Source organism: Monodelphis domestica, chromosome 1 (genome assembly GCF_027887165.1).
Source record: "Monodelphis domestica isolate mMonDom1 chromosome 1, mMonDom1.pri, whole genome shotgun sequence".
NCBI classification, from domain to species: domain Eukaryota; kingdom Metazoa; phylum Chordata; class Mammalia; order Didelphimorphia; family Didelphidae; genus Monodelphis; species Monodelphis domestica.
Window position 1 is genome coordinate 513,631,717 of NC_077227.1, and position 12,715 is coordinate 513,644,431.

A 12,715-nucleotide genomic window follows, 5' to 3' on the forward strand; every position below is an offset into this window, starting at 1 on the left:
AGATACAACAGACTCTGAGAGTCAGATTACTTTAGCACAGAAAGGCAGAGACAGGTTTTTTTTTGTTTTTTTGTTTTTGGTAAGATGCCCTTCCTGGGCTATGGTTGCTGACTAAGGACTCACCTTCCCTGACCTTCCCTCCTCCCTTCCTGACGTCACTACAGGTTCCTTAAAAAGGCAGGCTGTCTTGATTAGCCTAGCAACAGCAGCAGGGAGTTGGAGCCGAGAGGTTCCAGCTCTGGGTTCTGATCCAGGAGAAAAAAAGAGAATTTTATTTTAAGTTGTATTGCTGCCTTTTTGTATTTTATACCATTCTGTCTCACCAATTTATCCCCCCAATACTCTTCTTTATTTCAAAGAAAAAAATTAATAAAGCAAACCACATTTGGACTGGAGACTTAGGGGAGGATATATTCTCTTTTCTCCCGATATCTCAGTGTTCAAATCTATGAACTAGAAAAGCTATTTTATTAAAAAGAAAATGTTTTAAGATGTAGAAAAATGACATGCCATGTTTTTCCTTCTCAGCTTGTGATTTCATAAGCTGCCTCAACCAGTGCAGATTGCCAGCTGTTCTGCAAACTGTAGATTTAGGGAGCTGGCACGGGGCACTGAGAAGTTAAATAATTTGCCCAACATCACACAGACTGTATATATCAAAGGCAGGACTTGAACAGGGCTTACAAGCTCCTCACTTGCTTATCTCAGTTGTGTATTGTAGTGGGATGACAGTGTGTGGTGGAGCCCAAACTCAGGAAAGACATTGATAAGGAAACCAGACATGTTAAATGGTGTTAAGTCTTGCATACGATATTTCATACCCAGGTGGTGTCCAAACAGAATGGTCTTTCTGACCCCAGATCCAGCAAACAATCTGTATACCATGCCATGTTGCTAAAGCTTCAAACCTCCTTCTTCTAGTCTGAGCAGAAATTTCAGACAGGGATAGCTCCGAGGTGGGGGAGGGAAGAGGGGAAGGAAAGAAAAATGAATCATGTGAACATGGAAAAATATTTTTAAATTTATAAAAAGAGGGAAAAAAATAAAAAGAAAAATTTCAGACAGGGAGGCTGGAACAAGCAAAGTGCCCCCAGGGGCTGGGCAGACTTTGTAATAGATGCCCTCTAGTGGTCAGTCACAGAACCGCAGCACCTGGGCATTCTGCCCCAGAATTGGCTTCTGTAGGGACAATCCTGTGGTCTGGAGGGTTGTGGGTTGGAGAAAGAGGGGCAGATAATTATCTACTTTGATACACAGCCTTGTAGGCAGAGTGTTGGGCTTGTACTCAGGGATACAGATCACAACCCTCCTCTGGTATTTGCTGGTTGTGTAACCACAAGCAAGTCACCTGAAGATTCAATTTCTTCATTTATAAAATAGAGAAAACAATACCTTTAATATCTACCTCATAGGATTGCTGTGAAACTCAAATGTTGTGATATATGAAAAGTGCTTTGTAAATGCTAAAGGACTATTGAAATGTCGGTTCTGATTCCTGTCCAGGGACAAGAAACAATAGCACAACTATAACAACAATTCACATTTCTTTAGCCCTTGAAGATTTACAAAATAGTTTGCCCAAATCAACCCATAGACAAGTCAGATTCTTTGAGTGTCAGCTCCCTCATCCATAAAATGAGAGAACTGAGCCAGTAGTCTTCTGAAGATCCTTCCAGCTCCAGGTCTACCATCCTAGGTCCCTGTATCTCCATTTTACACATGTGGAAACTGAGGTTCAGGCTCTCATCCCTGGTTACACAGCTAGTAAGTTTTGGAGTCAGGATTCAAACCGAAGACTTCTGGCATCAAGTCAAGCCTTCTTTCCCTTATATTATTGGCTTGGGTACTACTATGGAGTGGCACCTGGTGATGATGGTTCCACCTCTTTTCTCTTCCTCTCCATGGAAGTGATAAAGGAGGGCAGGTTGGGATGACCAGTGCCCAAGAGCCCTGGGTGAGTGTCTTTTGTCTTGATTAGGGAGAATGCCCACAGACCAATTAGCCCTACAGCTGTATATAATCTACCTTCTCCCTTAGGGAGAGGGGTACACTCCTACCCCAGTTAGAAGAGCCCACACCTACTCCCTAGGGGGAGAAGTTGCCCCCAGAGCCACAATAAAGTCCTATTTTCCTTGCTCTGAAGAAGGTCCAACACCAAGTTCTTTCAAGAATGACACCGATGGACACCTCACCCATATGAAAAGGAGCACTGAATTTGGAGCCATAGGACCTAATTTAGAATCCTGTCTATTAATTACTTCCTTGGACAAGTCACAAGGAAGAAAATGAGGAGATTGGACCAGAAGACATCTGAGGTCCCTTTTAGTGACACATTTCCCAGTTTCTCCTCTCTTTTCTTTTATTCTCTGTCTCTCTCCCTCCCCTCAAAATCCCTTCCTTCTTATTTGCCTGTGTCCAGCAACACCAAAAGACACTCATGGTCTTGCCTTAGCACCATTTTGGGACTTCAGAGCTCAAGAAGTTGCCTACCCCAGACCAAGGAGTATGTATCTGCTCTCATATATCTCAGGAAAGAAACATTCTTGGCTTCCCTTAGTTACCCACCCTTATGTCTAACAGCTTTCACTTCTCAAGCCTTACAGAAAATATGTCTTGTGTCAAATGCCCATTTTTTATGTTCTCAGTTGAATGAGAACAGCCTTGAGGCTGCGGGCAGTGAGATGTTACTATATACTATGGAACCATAGGATTTTAGAGATAGTTGAGTCCAGTTTAGAAATGAATGCAAAGTGCTATACTTTAGTTCCAAAAATTGACTTCACCAGTACAAGATGGGGTTGGTATGGTTACATAAGAGTTATCAAAGATGTAGGGTTGTTTGACAAAGATTTTAGTAGACTAAGCCAAAATGAATCAAGAGTGTAATACAGTATACCCAAAAGTAAATATTTCTGGGTTAAATTAAGAAAAACATAGTTTCCAAAAATCAGAAGGCAATCAATAGTCCCCGTGTATGATTTCTTGGTTAGATCACCTATGTGCTCAGTTTAGTTCTGGAAATCTCATTTTCGGGAGGTCATTGAGAAGCCAGAGGGCAACTAAGATGGTGAAAGACCTCAAGCCCATGTCACATGAAGATTGCTGGCAGGAAATGGAAATATTTAACCCAGAGTAGAGAAGGCTTTGGGGATTGGGCCTGGGAGTGGGAATTGGTACTTGTATTCGAGTATTGGAAGGGCTGTAATATAGGGGGAGGGAATGAATTAGACTTGTTCTCTTTGGCTCCAAAGGAAAGTACTTGAAACAATACAAGAAAGTTGCCAGGAGGGAAATTTACTCTAATATAAGGAGTTACTTTCTAATGGTTTCAAGTATCCCAAAGTTGGATGGATTGCCTGGAAGTGGGAGGTAGTTATCCTTTCACTGGGGAATCCAAGCCTGAATGACCATTTGTTGGACATGTTGCAGGAGAATTAATTTTCTGAGCTGTTGATTGAACTGAAAAGGTCCCTTCCAACTCTGAAATTCTGTGAGAGCTCCAGCAGCTAGCACAATTCCTGGGACATGGTAGACCCTTAATGAATACTTGTTGATGAATGAACGAATTAATGAAGAAATGAATGAATCAATTTTATGAGGCACAGAGATGGTACAGTTGCTTTTGTAAAGTTACACAGCTCATTGGAGACTAGAACCTAAAGTCTTCTGACCTGGAACACCTGGAGTATAGGTGAAAGAAGGGAGGGTGGAACCTCTCCATTACCACCAACTGCATCTCCTTTCTACCTTCATCTTTTTTCATAGTTTTCAGGTACATTCTAACACCTCATTTGTTTGTATTTCCACAGCAGGTCTCCCTCGCCCTTACAAGCCACAGAGAAAGAAAAGGAGAGCCCAGCAGAGTTGGCTGAGAGGTGTCTTCGAGAGCTGCTGGGCAGGGCTGCTTATGGAAACATCAAAAATGCCATCAAGCCTGTACTCATGTGAGCTTCTTCCTCAATTCCATGGCCATGGGGAAAATTGAAATGCTGCCAGGTTAAGACACTTAATCTCTTCAAGTGCTTGGTGCCCTCAGCCTTCCCTTCATCCTCTCCTTCCCCTGTGAAAGGAAGAGGAGATACAACTCTGACCTCTGTGATCAGAAGAGACTGGGGGTGGGGGGGGGGGCGGTTCAGTCCCCCCATAAGCCATTTGCAGGGTAGGATTATGAGTTTTTATTCTAACTCTGTCCTGGGGGGGGGCGGTTCAGTCCCCCCCTAAGCCATTTGCAGGGTAGGATTATGAGTTTTTATTCTAACTCTGTCCTGTTATTACATCTTTATTACATTATTTACATTTATTACATTATTATGATATTCTCCTGGAGAAAAAGCAGCATAGCCTACTTGGAGAAGATACCATCCTGACAGGCATCCAGTCTGGAAGGGTGGTTCCAAGAGTCATGGAAGCTCGGGGCCTTTGTAGCGCAGGATTGGAGGCACAAAGCCAGCTCCCTTCCCTGAATCCTCAGCCTCATGCCTCTGGCCCCTTTGACTTCACGTGAGGTTTTGGACTGCACTCACATCCCCCTGATTCCCTTCTCTTATCTACAGAGCTTTGTATCATTGGGAATCAGGGCTGCCATATTCTGCTAGGCTTCTTGGGTTAGGGGGAGGGATTTCTCTGCCCCAAACTAAGCTGATATCACAGAGTATATCACATTCTTGTTTTCTTCCTCTGCAGTCACCTAGATAACCATTCTCTCTGGGAACCCAAGGTGTTTGCCATCCGTTGCTTTAAAATCATCATGTATTCAATTCAGGTATGGTGGCTCCTTTGGCCTAGAGTGATGCTGCATATGGTGGGCAGGAAGCAGGACAGAGTTGAGCAGAGGGTGTGATGCCTCCTGAGGCTGCTCTGGTTCTTAGCCTAGTTTTCTAAGCTGGCAGTGTGACCTTGAGCTTGATACCTTAAGATGTGAGAAGAAGATGGCAAGATATGACAGGAAGCTGATGCCCAGAAAAAAATAAGGCGGCCACAATATTTGGCTGTCACTGACTCCTTGCACTGACTGGGATGAACAAGAGCCTGACATTCAAGATATCTGAGCTCTCTGACGTGTCTCGGGGTATTGTATTCAGAGAAGAGTAACCTGTCTCAGGATCAGAGGGTCTTAAAACCCTCCTTGGGGGATCTGTGGATAGATTTGGGAGGGGGGGGTGTCTGTGTACTTGGATGGGGAAAAAAGACATCTTTTATTTAAACTTCTAACTTAAATGGATCATTTTCTTCAGATTAAACGCATTTTTCTGAGAAGCAGTCCATAGGCTTTAACAGATTGTGGAGAGGGTCAATGACAAAAAAATGATAAGAACCCTTGGGTTAGAGGAGGACAACCCTAGGAATACAGGAATAGCTGTGCTCGATGAAGATGGGAAACAGTTGGGTTCAGGGCCAGTGCCATCTTATCTCCCTTCCAGCCCCAGCACTCCCACCTTGTGATCCAGCAGCTCCTCAGCCATCTGGATGCCAACAGCCGCAGTGCAGCCACCATCCGTGCAGGCATCGTGGAGGTCCTGGCTGAAGCAGCTGTCATTGCTGCTACTGGCTCTGTTGGTAAGGGGCATCCCAAGGGGAAGAGGACAGCTGGAGCTTAGAGCCCCTTTTGGTGAGACAGGGAAGAGAACTTCCCTTGACCAGATACTTTTTTCCCAATTCCTGTCATTAGAAGAGGTCAAAAAAGTTTCCCCAAAAAAACCCATGTATAAAAAACAAAACAAAACCATGTAACAAAACCTATGTATTCCAAAGTATTTATAGCAGCTCTCTTTGTGGTGGCTAAGAACTGGACATTGAGGAGATGCCCATCCATTGGGGAATTACTAAGCAAATCGTGGCATGTGATTGTGAAGGAATACTACCATGCCATAAGAAATGATGAGCAGGCTAATTTTTAAAAAACCTGGAAAGAACTGCATGGGATAATAAACAGTGAAATGAGTGGAACCAAGAGAGTATCATTCGCAGCTACAAATTCAGTACTTGAATAAATTTTGAATAAATTGAATGATTAGGAAAATAGGAACATGAAAGACATATATACATATCAATCTCATGTATTATACCTTCTATGATATGGGAAGGGACAGAAACACTTGTAAATATATTCTATTGATTTTTCTAAAAGAAGGTTCCCAAATCTGACCCATTGCTCACATTCAGACCAACATTTCTAATCAGTCATGAAATCTTATTTCTATCTTCTCATCCCTAACAGGCCTTCATCACTTCTCACTTGAACCATTGCAGAAGCTTCCTAATTGATCTCCTTTATTTTATTTTATTAAATCCTTACTTCCATCTTAGAATCAATGTGTATTGGTTCCAAGGTAGAAGACTGGTAAGGGCTAGGCAATGGGGGTTTAGTGACTTGCCCAGGGTCACACAGTTAGGAAGTGTGTGAGGCCAGATTGGAACCTCTCATCACTAGGTCTGACTCTCAATCCATTGGGCCACCCAGCTGTCTCCAGTTAGCCTTCTTGAAAATCTCTCTGAACTCTAATCTATACTCCACATTTACCAAAATGGTTTTCCTAAAGCACAGGTCTGACTATGGCACTCCCAGCTCAGTAAAGTCCAGGGCTTCCTGTTTTCTGCAGGATCGTATTTAAACTTCTCTATTAAGCATTTCAAATTCTTATTACAGCCTGGCTCTATCCTACATTCCTAGTATTAGTGCATGCCCCTAACCTCCATGCCTCTAACAAGCCAATTAAATGGACCTTCTTGCTCTTCCTCATACACTCCATACCATCTCCCTCTTGGCCTCAGTTGCCTAATTCATAAAATGAGAAGATTGGACTAAATGGTCTCTGAGATCCCTTCTAGCTCTTAAGTTTATGATCCTCTGATCCTAAGGGTGATTGGGAGAGCATCTATTTATGAGTAGCCTATGAGAAGGGTTGCATTATGGGCAGGGGAAGATGAAGGGGGAATGCCAAGTCTTACTTTCTCCTTTCTTGCCTTGTTGCTTCTTCAGGTCCCACAGTGCTAGAGATGTTCAACACCTTACTGAGGCAGCTACGACTCAGTATTGACTATATCCTGACTGGCAGCTATGATGGAACCATCAGTGTTGGCAGCAAGATCATCAAGGAGCATGAGGAGAGAATGTTTCAGGAGGCTATTATCAAGACCACTGGTGTGGGACTTAAGGATGGCCCCTGAGAGTGGGGAGGGAGTCTGATGTTGGGGGAAGAGGGACATTATGTCTAATAATTCTAGCTATTTTGTTGTTGTTCTGGAGTAAGGATGATGAAATGTGGGGAGAGAGACAGAGAGAGAGAGAGAGAGAGAGTCAGAGTCAGAGTCTGTCAGCATAAATCTTAAACAGAGCTTGAAGTAAGAAGACAAAAGGAAAAAAATTATACCTCAGTCTTAGGTGATTTCAAAACAATGAGCATTTAATTTAGCACCTGCTGTACATATAAATCTTATTTGTATAAAATAGGGCTTGAGGTAGGCAGACAAAAGGAAAAAACCACTCCTCCACACCCGATTTCAATATAACAAGCATTTATTAAGCACTTGCTTTTTTCATAAATCTTAAACAGGACTTGAAGTAAAAAGGCAAAAGGAAAGACCACTCCTCCACACCTGATTTCAATACAACAAGCATTTTATGAAGCACCTGCTCTATGCTAAGCACTTGTTAATGCAGAGACTAAACTGGAATGCTTGGGTTCTATTTGAAAACAACCATCCCCTTTATGCTCCTTCGCACCTCTCTTGTCTTTGAACAATCAACAGGTGGTTACTTAGTACTTGCCAGGTTCTAGATAAAAATGAAATAATCCCTGATTATTAGGAGAGATAAAATGCCTATCTATTAAGTTCATGCAGAATAAATATAAAATAAATATGAGGTGGTTTAGGGGAGGTCACACCTCTCTGGACCTAAAGTTTCCTTATCTGTAAGATGAGACCAGCTGGACTCAATGACCTCTTGAGGTCCTTCTAGCTCAAGTTGGTGATCTTGTGAATGTGTAAATAGACATGCAATGTTTTTGAAAATTAAGAGAGCCAGTGACTTCTAGATACAGTAAGAAGGAGAGGTGAAGAGAAAGAAAGAAAAAGAGAGGATAGAATTAACACTTAGAACACTTGAGTTTCTAACTTTTCAGACATGTGGGAGTAGAATAAAGCAGAAGAACATTGCTCCCCAGACTTTTAGCTCTGATATTAAACAAAATTACAGTGGTTATAACTTGAGAATCCTAAAATGGAAAGAACCTCCAGAGTCATTTAGTATATTCCTTCATTCTTCCATTCCTTAAAGCACTGAAGTTTTCAACCCCTTCCAAAGAGTTGTTTCTCTTGCTTGTTCCTAAAAGTTTCACAACTGTCCTGATCAGAACCTGGCCACATTAGGCCTCTACTATCTTTATAGCCCAACTAGAATTCACCCTCTTTGTTCTCCATCCCCATCTAGGTTCCTTTGCTAGCATACTGCCCACCTATCAACGGTCTGAAGTAATGCTTTTCATCATGAGCAAGGTCCCACTGCCCTCTCTCCATCACTCCATTGAGACTGGAAAGACAGGGTGAGTTCATCACAATCTTGTTTCTTCCTTTTATCCCTCAGGTTTCTATGTTTCCAGATTCAATTTGACTAGATTCCCCTTTCCTCTTGGCCACTCATTCCTGATTTCCTGTTTGATTTCTTTCTCTCTCCCTCCTTCCTTCCCTTCTACCCCATTTTTCCTTCCTCCTTTTCTTCCTTCTTTCCCCTCTCTCTTTTCTTTCTTTTCCTTTGTTCCTCTTCTTGCTTTTGGAATCCTTTAGCTACCTTGGTCCTCCCGTTGTTGTCATGGTTCCATTTAACACAGCCACTATTTCACACCCTACCACCGACACCCTCCTCCTTTCACCTTTTACTGAGGGTTCTCAAAAGATGTCTCCTGGTTTGGGGAGAGCATGTCAACTTCCTGATCTGGGCATTACTATCTTAGCTCTGTTGTTGATGATGACCATTGTTGAGAACTAAGCCCTAGGGGGTTGGGCAGCAGGGATTTCTGCCAAATTCAATGACTACAACATCCATGTCGTGATGTTTGTGTCTCTGGTCCATAGGGAGAACAGGAACCGGCTGACCCAGATCATGCTACTGAAATCCCTCCTTCAGGTAAGTCTGCCTTTTCTTTACCTAGGAATCTGTCCTAATATTTTAAGAACTATCTTCCTTCCAATAGCTCAAAAATAACATTTGCCTTTACATCATTCCTTCTGGTTTTCTCCAGAATCCCTGTCCTCCTTGTCCCTGCTTCTCTCCCTGTCAAATCTATGCCTTTTCTTTGACCTGTCTTCTACTCATCCTCCAATCCCTTTCTAGTTCTCAAATACACCCCTTCCTTTCTGTTGCGATTGCCCATGCCCATCACCTCAGCCAGGGCTTCGGTCACTTCATAATCACCTCAATTCACCTGAATTACGATCACCCTCACTCTTATTATCTTGACACATTCCAGTTCATCAGTTCATCCCACAGACAAACCACTACCATAACTATTTGGTAAACACTATTTACAATACATAACTTCTCTGCCTTACAACCTATTGTTGTTTCCTTTTAAACCTATTGTGTCAAAAACAAGTTCCTTAGCTGGCTCTGTGAAGGTCTTCGCTAACTGCTTTCTGATAAAATTTATGTTTTCCTATGTCCACTTCCCAGCCAGTAGCAAGCACATAATAAATGCTTATGAGTTGTGTGACTGGTTCCCAATACAGCAGTATTCTACTCTGGCTAAACTCTTCCCACGGTCCTCTCTTCCCTACCTTAATATCTTTTAAGTATGCTTATTCGCTCACTTTGAATGACTTCCCATTTCCTATCCCCAAGCAGTAAACACCACAATCATCAAAAATCTGCTTTAAATTTTCCCCACTTAACCTTCTCAGCTTATTTTCCAAGATATGGACAACTCTAATTTGTAATGTCCTTGGCTGGGATGATCATATGATAACTGCTCCTTGTTTCTTCTGATTTATCTGATGTTTTGTCAACTGGAAGTCTTGATTCAGTCGGCAAATTAATGCTAAAACAGAGGCAGTGTGGAGCAATAGAAAGAGGCCTGAACTTGTAGTCATAAGACCTGAGGTCAGGTCCTGTCTCTGCCACTTGTGGCATGCGTAGCCATGGGCCAATTGCTTAATTTTGGGGGCCTCAGGTTCCTAATCTGTAAAATAAAGGGGTTGGATTTGGGTCTAGATCTGTGATTATCTAATTCTCTCTCTGTCCCTCCTTTCCTTCATCTTTCTCCTCCTTTCTTCCCTCATTTCCTCCCTATCTTTTCCCCTCTTTGCCCAGCCCTTCTCTCTTTCATTTAAGCCTTCTGATCCATACCAGGGATGTGACAATTGCTGCAATGCTTCTGATTTCAAAGACCTTAAAAGCCTATCTCAGGGGCAGCTAGATGGCTCAGTAGATAGATCCAGGACTAGAGACAAGATATCCTGGGTTCAAATCTGGCCTCAGATACTTCTTAGTTGTGTGACCTTGGGCAAGTCACTTAACCCCCATTGCCTAGCTCTTCCCACTCTTCTGCATTGGAACCATTATGCAGTATTGATTCTAAGACAGAAGGTAAGGGTTTAAAAACAAAAGTCTGTGACACAAGGAAGATTGAGATAGGTTACAAAGAGTGGATCCTCACAAAAAACCCAGCAAAGTAATGCTATGGGTATTATGATTTCCCATTTTACAGAGGAGAAAATAGTCGTAAAGGGAAGTTAGTGACTTACTCAAGGTCTCACAGCTAATCTGTATCTGTGGTAGAATTTTCAGATCTAGACTCCACATCTATCATTAAAACACTCAACTATAAGTTTTGTATGTACAGCACAGTGCCATAATCATTGATTACTATCAGTGTTCTCCAAATCCTATAAGATCTATAAGAATCACCAAAAGGAGAGTCTATTATTTCCAGTGTGGGTTTAGTTGTTCTATATATTCTACCAAGATCTGATTGTTGGGTATATTTTCTAACATCTAATCAGTATAAATAAGAGGCAGCAATGCTGTAGGGGGCTAGAGGGCTGGCCCTGGAGTCGCAAGAACTTGGTTCAAATCCTGCCTCTCACACATTGTCTCATGACATTGGAGAACTCATTTAACCTTCTTAGTGTCTTAGATAACTCTCTTAAGATTGTAATTTTCAGAAGAGCTGATGTTCCTGAATTGGTGGAGTTTTCTCAGCATTTCCTAAAAGCTCCAGGCAAATACAGGATCTTTCAAATTATGTTTGAAATTTATAAACTTGAATTCTCCCATTCACTGTGCTGGATAATATCGTTTACCTGTGTTGATTTATAAGTGTTCTTAAGTTGTTACCATGTATGTACATTCCGTTTCTCTGGGGGGATTAAAAGTTCTTCCAGGGCAATTATCTTATAGTTTGCATTTGTATCTTTGTGGCACTGAACTGCCTAGCTAGGGAGTTTGAACTTTGTACAGTGTGTTGCATATTATGTGTGTTCAGTGGTTGTTGACTGCCTGACTGAAATGAAACTCGGGGATTCCCAAATCCCCTCTCTCTTCCTATCCATGTGGCTAGTTTTCTGGCAATTATCCTTAAACATTTTTCTTAAGAGGTATTTAGTAAGTGCCTACTGTGTGCCTGTCATTGTGCTCTGCACTGAGGATACAAGAGTAAAGAATGTAATAATTCTTACTTATAATAAACTTGGATTCTAAAGAGAGAGAAAACATTTGAAAATATAGCAAAACTTTTGGGATACCTTGAATATTACAAATATGTATACATGTATACACATACGTACATAGTGATTAAAGGGAGTTTAGGAGGGAGTGCAAGATATTTGTAAAAAGTGCTGAGGACAGTTCCTGGCCCCTACTAAGTACTATATGATATTTATTCCCTTCCCTTCCCCATTTCCAAAGGGAATGGATCCCCTAAACTTTCTCTTCCTTTGGCCACCTGGCAGGTATCCATGGGCTTCCAATGCAGCAACATGCTAACTGCCTTGCCTAGTTCCTTCCTGGACCGGCTTCTTTCTTCAGCACTCATGGAGGATGCTGAGATCCGCCTCTTTGTCCTGGAGATCCTCATCAGCTTCATTGATCGTCATGGCAACCGCCACAAGTTCTCCACCATCAGGTTAACTGGATCTCCTTGTCCTTTGGGAATGAGGGATCAAAGAGACTTTAGGTGTATTTAGCCTCCTGCTCCTTTGGGTTTTACACTCTGATAGAGCACAATGATGAAATTTGAACTCTAGACACATATAAAGGCCATCGAATGTCATAGCAGCTAGATGATGCAGTGGATAGAGTAGTGGTCCTGCAGTCAGGAAGCCTTGAATTCAAATCCACCTTCATCTACTTATTAGTTAACTCAACATCTTTTTGTCTCCATTTTCTAAGCTGTAAAATCGGGATAACAAGAGTGCTTACCTTCCAGGGTGATTGTGAGAATCGAATGAAATATTCATAAAGCCCTTAGCACAATACCTGGCACATATAGCACATGGTAGGTGCTATATAAATGCTGGCTATTATCATTATTGTTGTCCTCATCATCATAGGTGGAGGTTGGATAAGGGATAAGAATGGTCAGTGATGTGGAACTGGGTCTCATGGGTAGATGGGAAAACAAAAAGGGTTTTCATGACTATGGAGAGGCTGAGATATTGAAGGAAAGGGACAAAAGCAGTAGAGACCCAAGAGGAAAGAGCAAAATCAAGGTTGGAGAGA

At 42.1% G+C, this 12,715-nt stretch overlaps 1 protein-coding gene across 4 annotated transcripts in view; it reads left to right on the plus strand.

Annotated features, from left to right (window-relative positions):
* Positions 1 to 12,715, plus strand: part of EFR3B (EFR3 homolog B) — a 133,197-nt gene that overhangs the window by 97,061 nt on the left and 23,421 nt on the right. For 3 of the 4 annotated variants that reach the window (XM_007475928.3, XM_007475931.3, XM_007475930.3), the window contains 7 exons: positions 3,810 to 3,944; positions 4,684 to 4,762; positions 5,421 to 5,556; positions 6,980 to 7,141; positions 8,432 to 8,543; positions 9,073 to 9,124; positions 11,947 to 12,119. In XM_007475928.3, coding sequence (XP_007475990.1) covers positions 3,810 to 3,944; positions 4,684 to 4,762; positions 5,421 to 5,556; positions 6,980 to 7,141; positions 8,432 to 8,543; positions 9,073 to 9,124; positions 11,947 to 12,119 — 849 coding nt within the window. The remainder of the gene's footprint in view (positions 1 to 3,809; positions 3,945 to 4,683; positions 4,763 to 5,420; positions 5,557 to 6,979; positions 7,142 to 8,431; positions 8,544 to 9,072; positions 9,125 to 11,946; positions 12,120 to 12,715) is intronic. The other variant, XM_007475929.3, reaches the window with a different exon arrangement.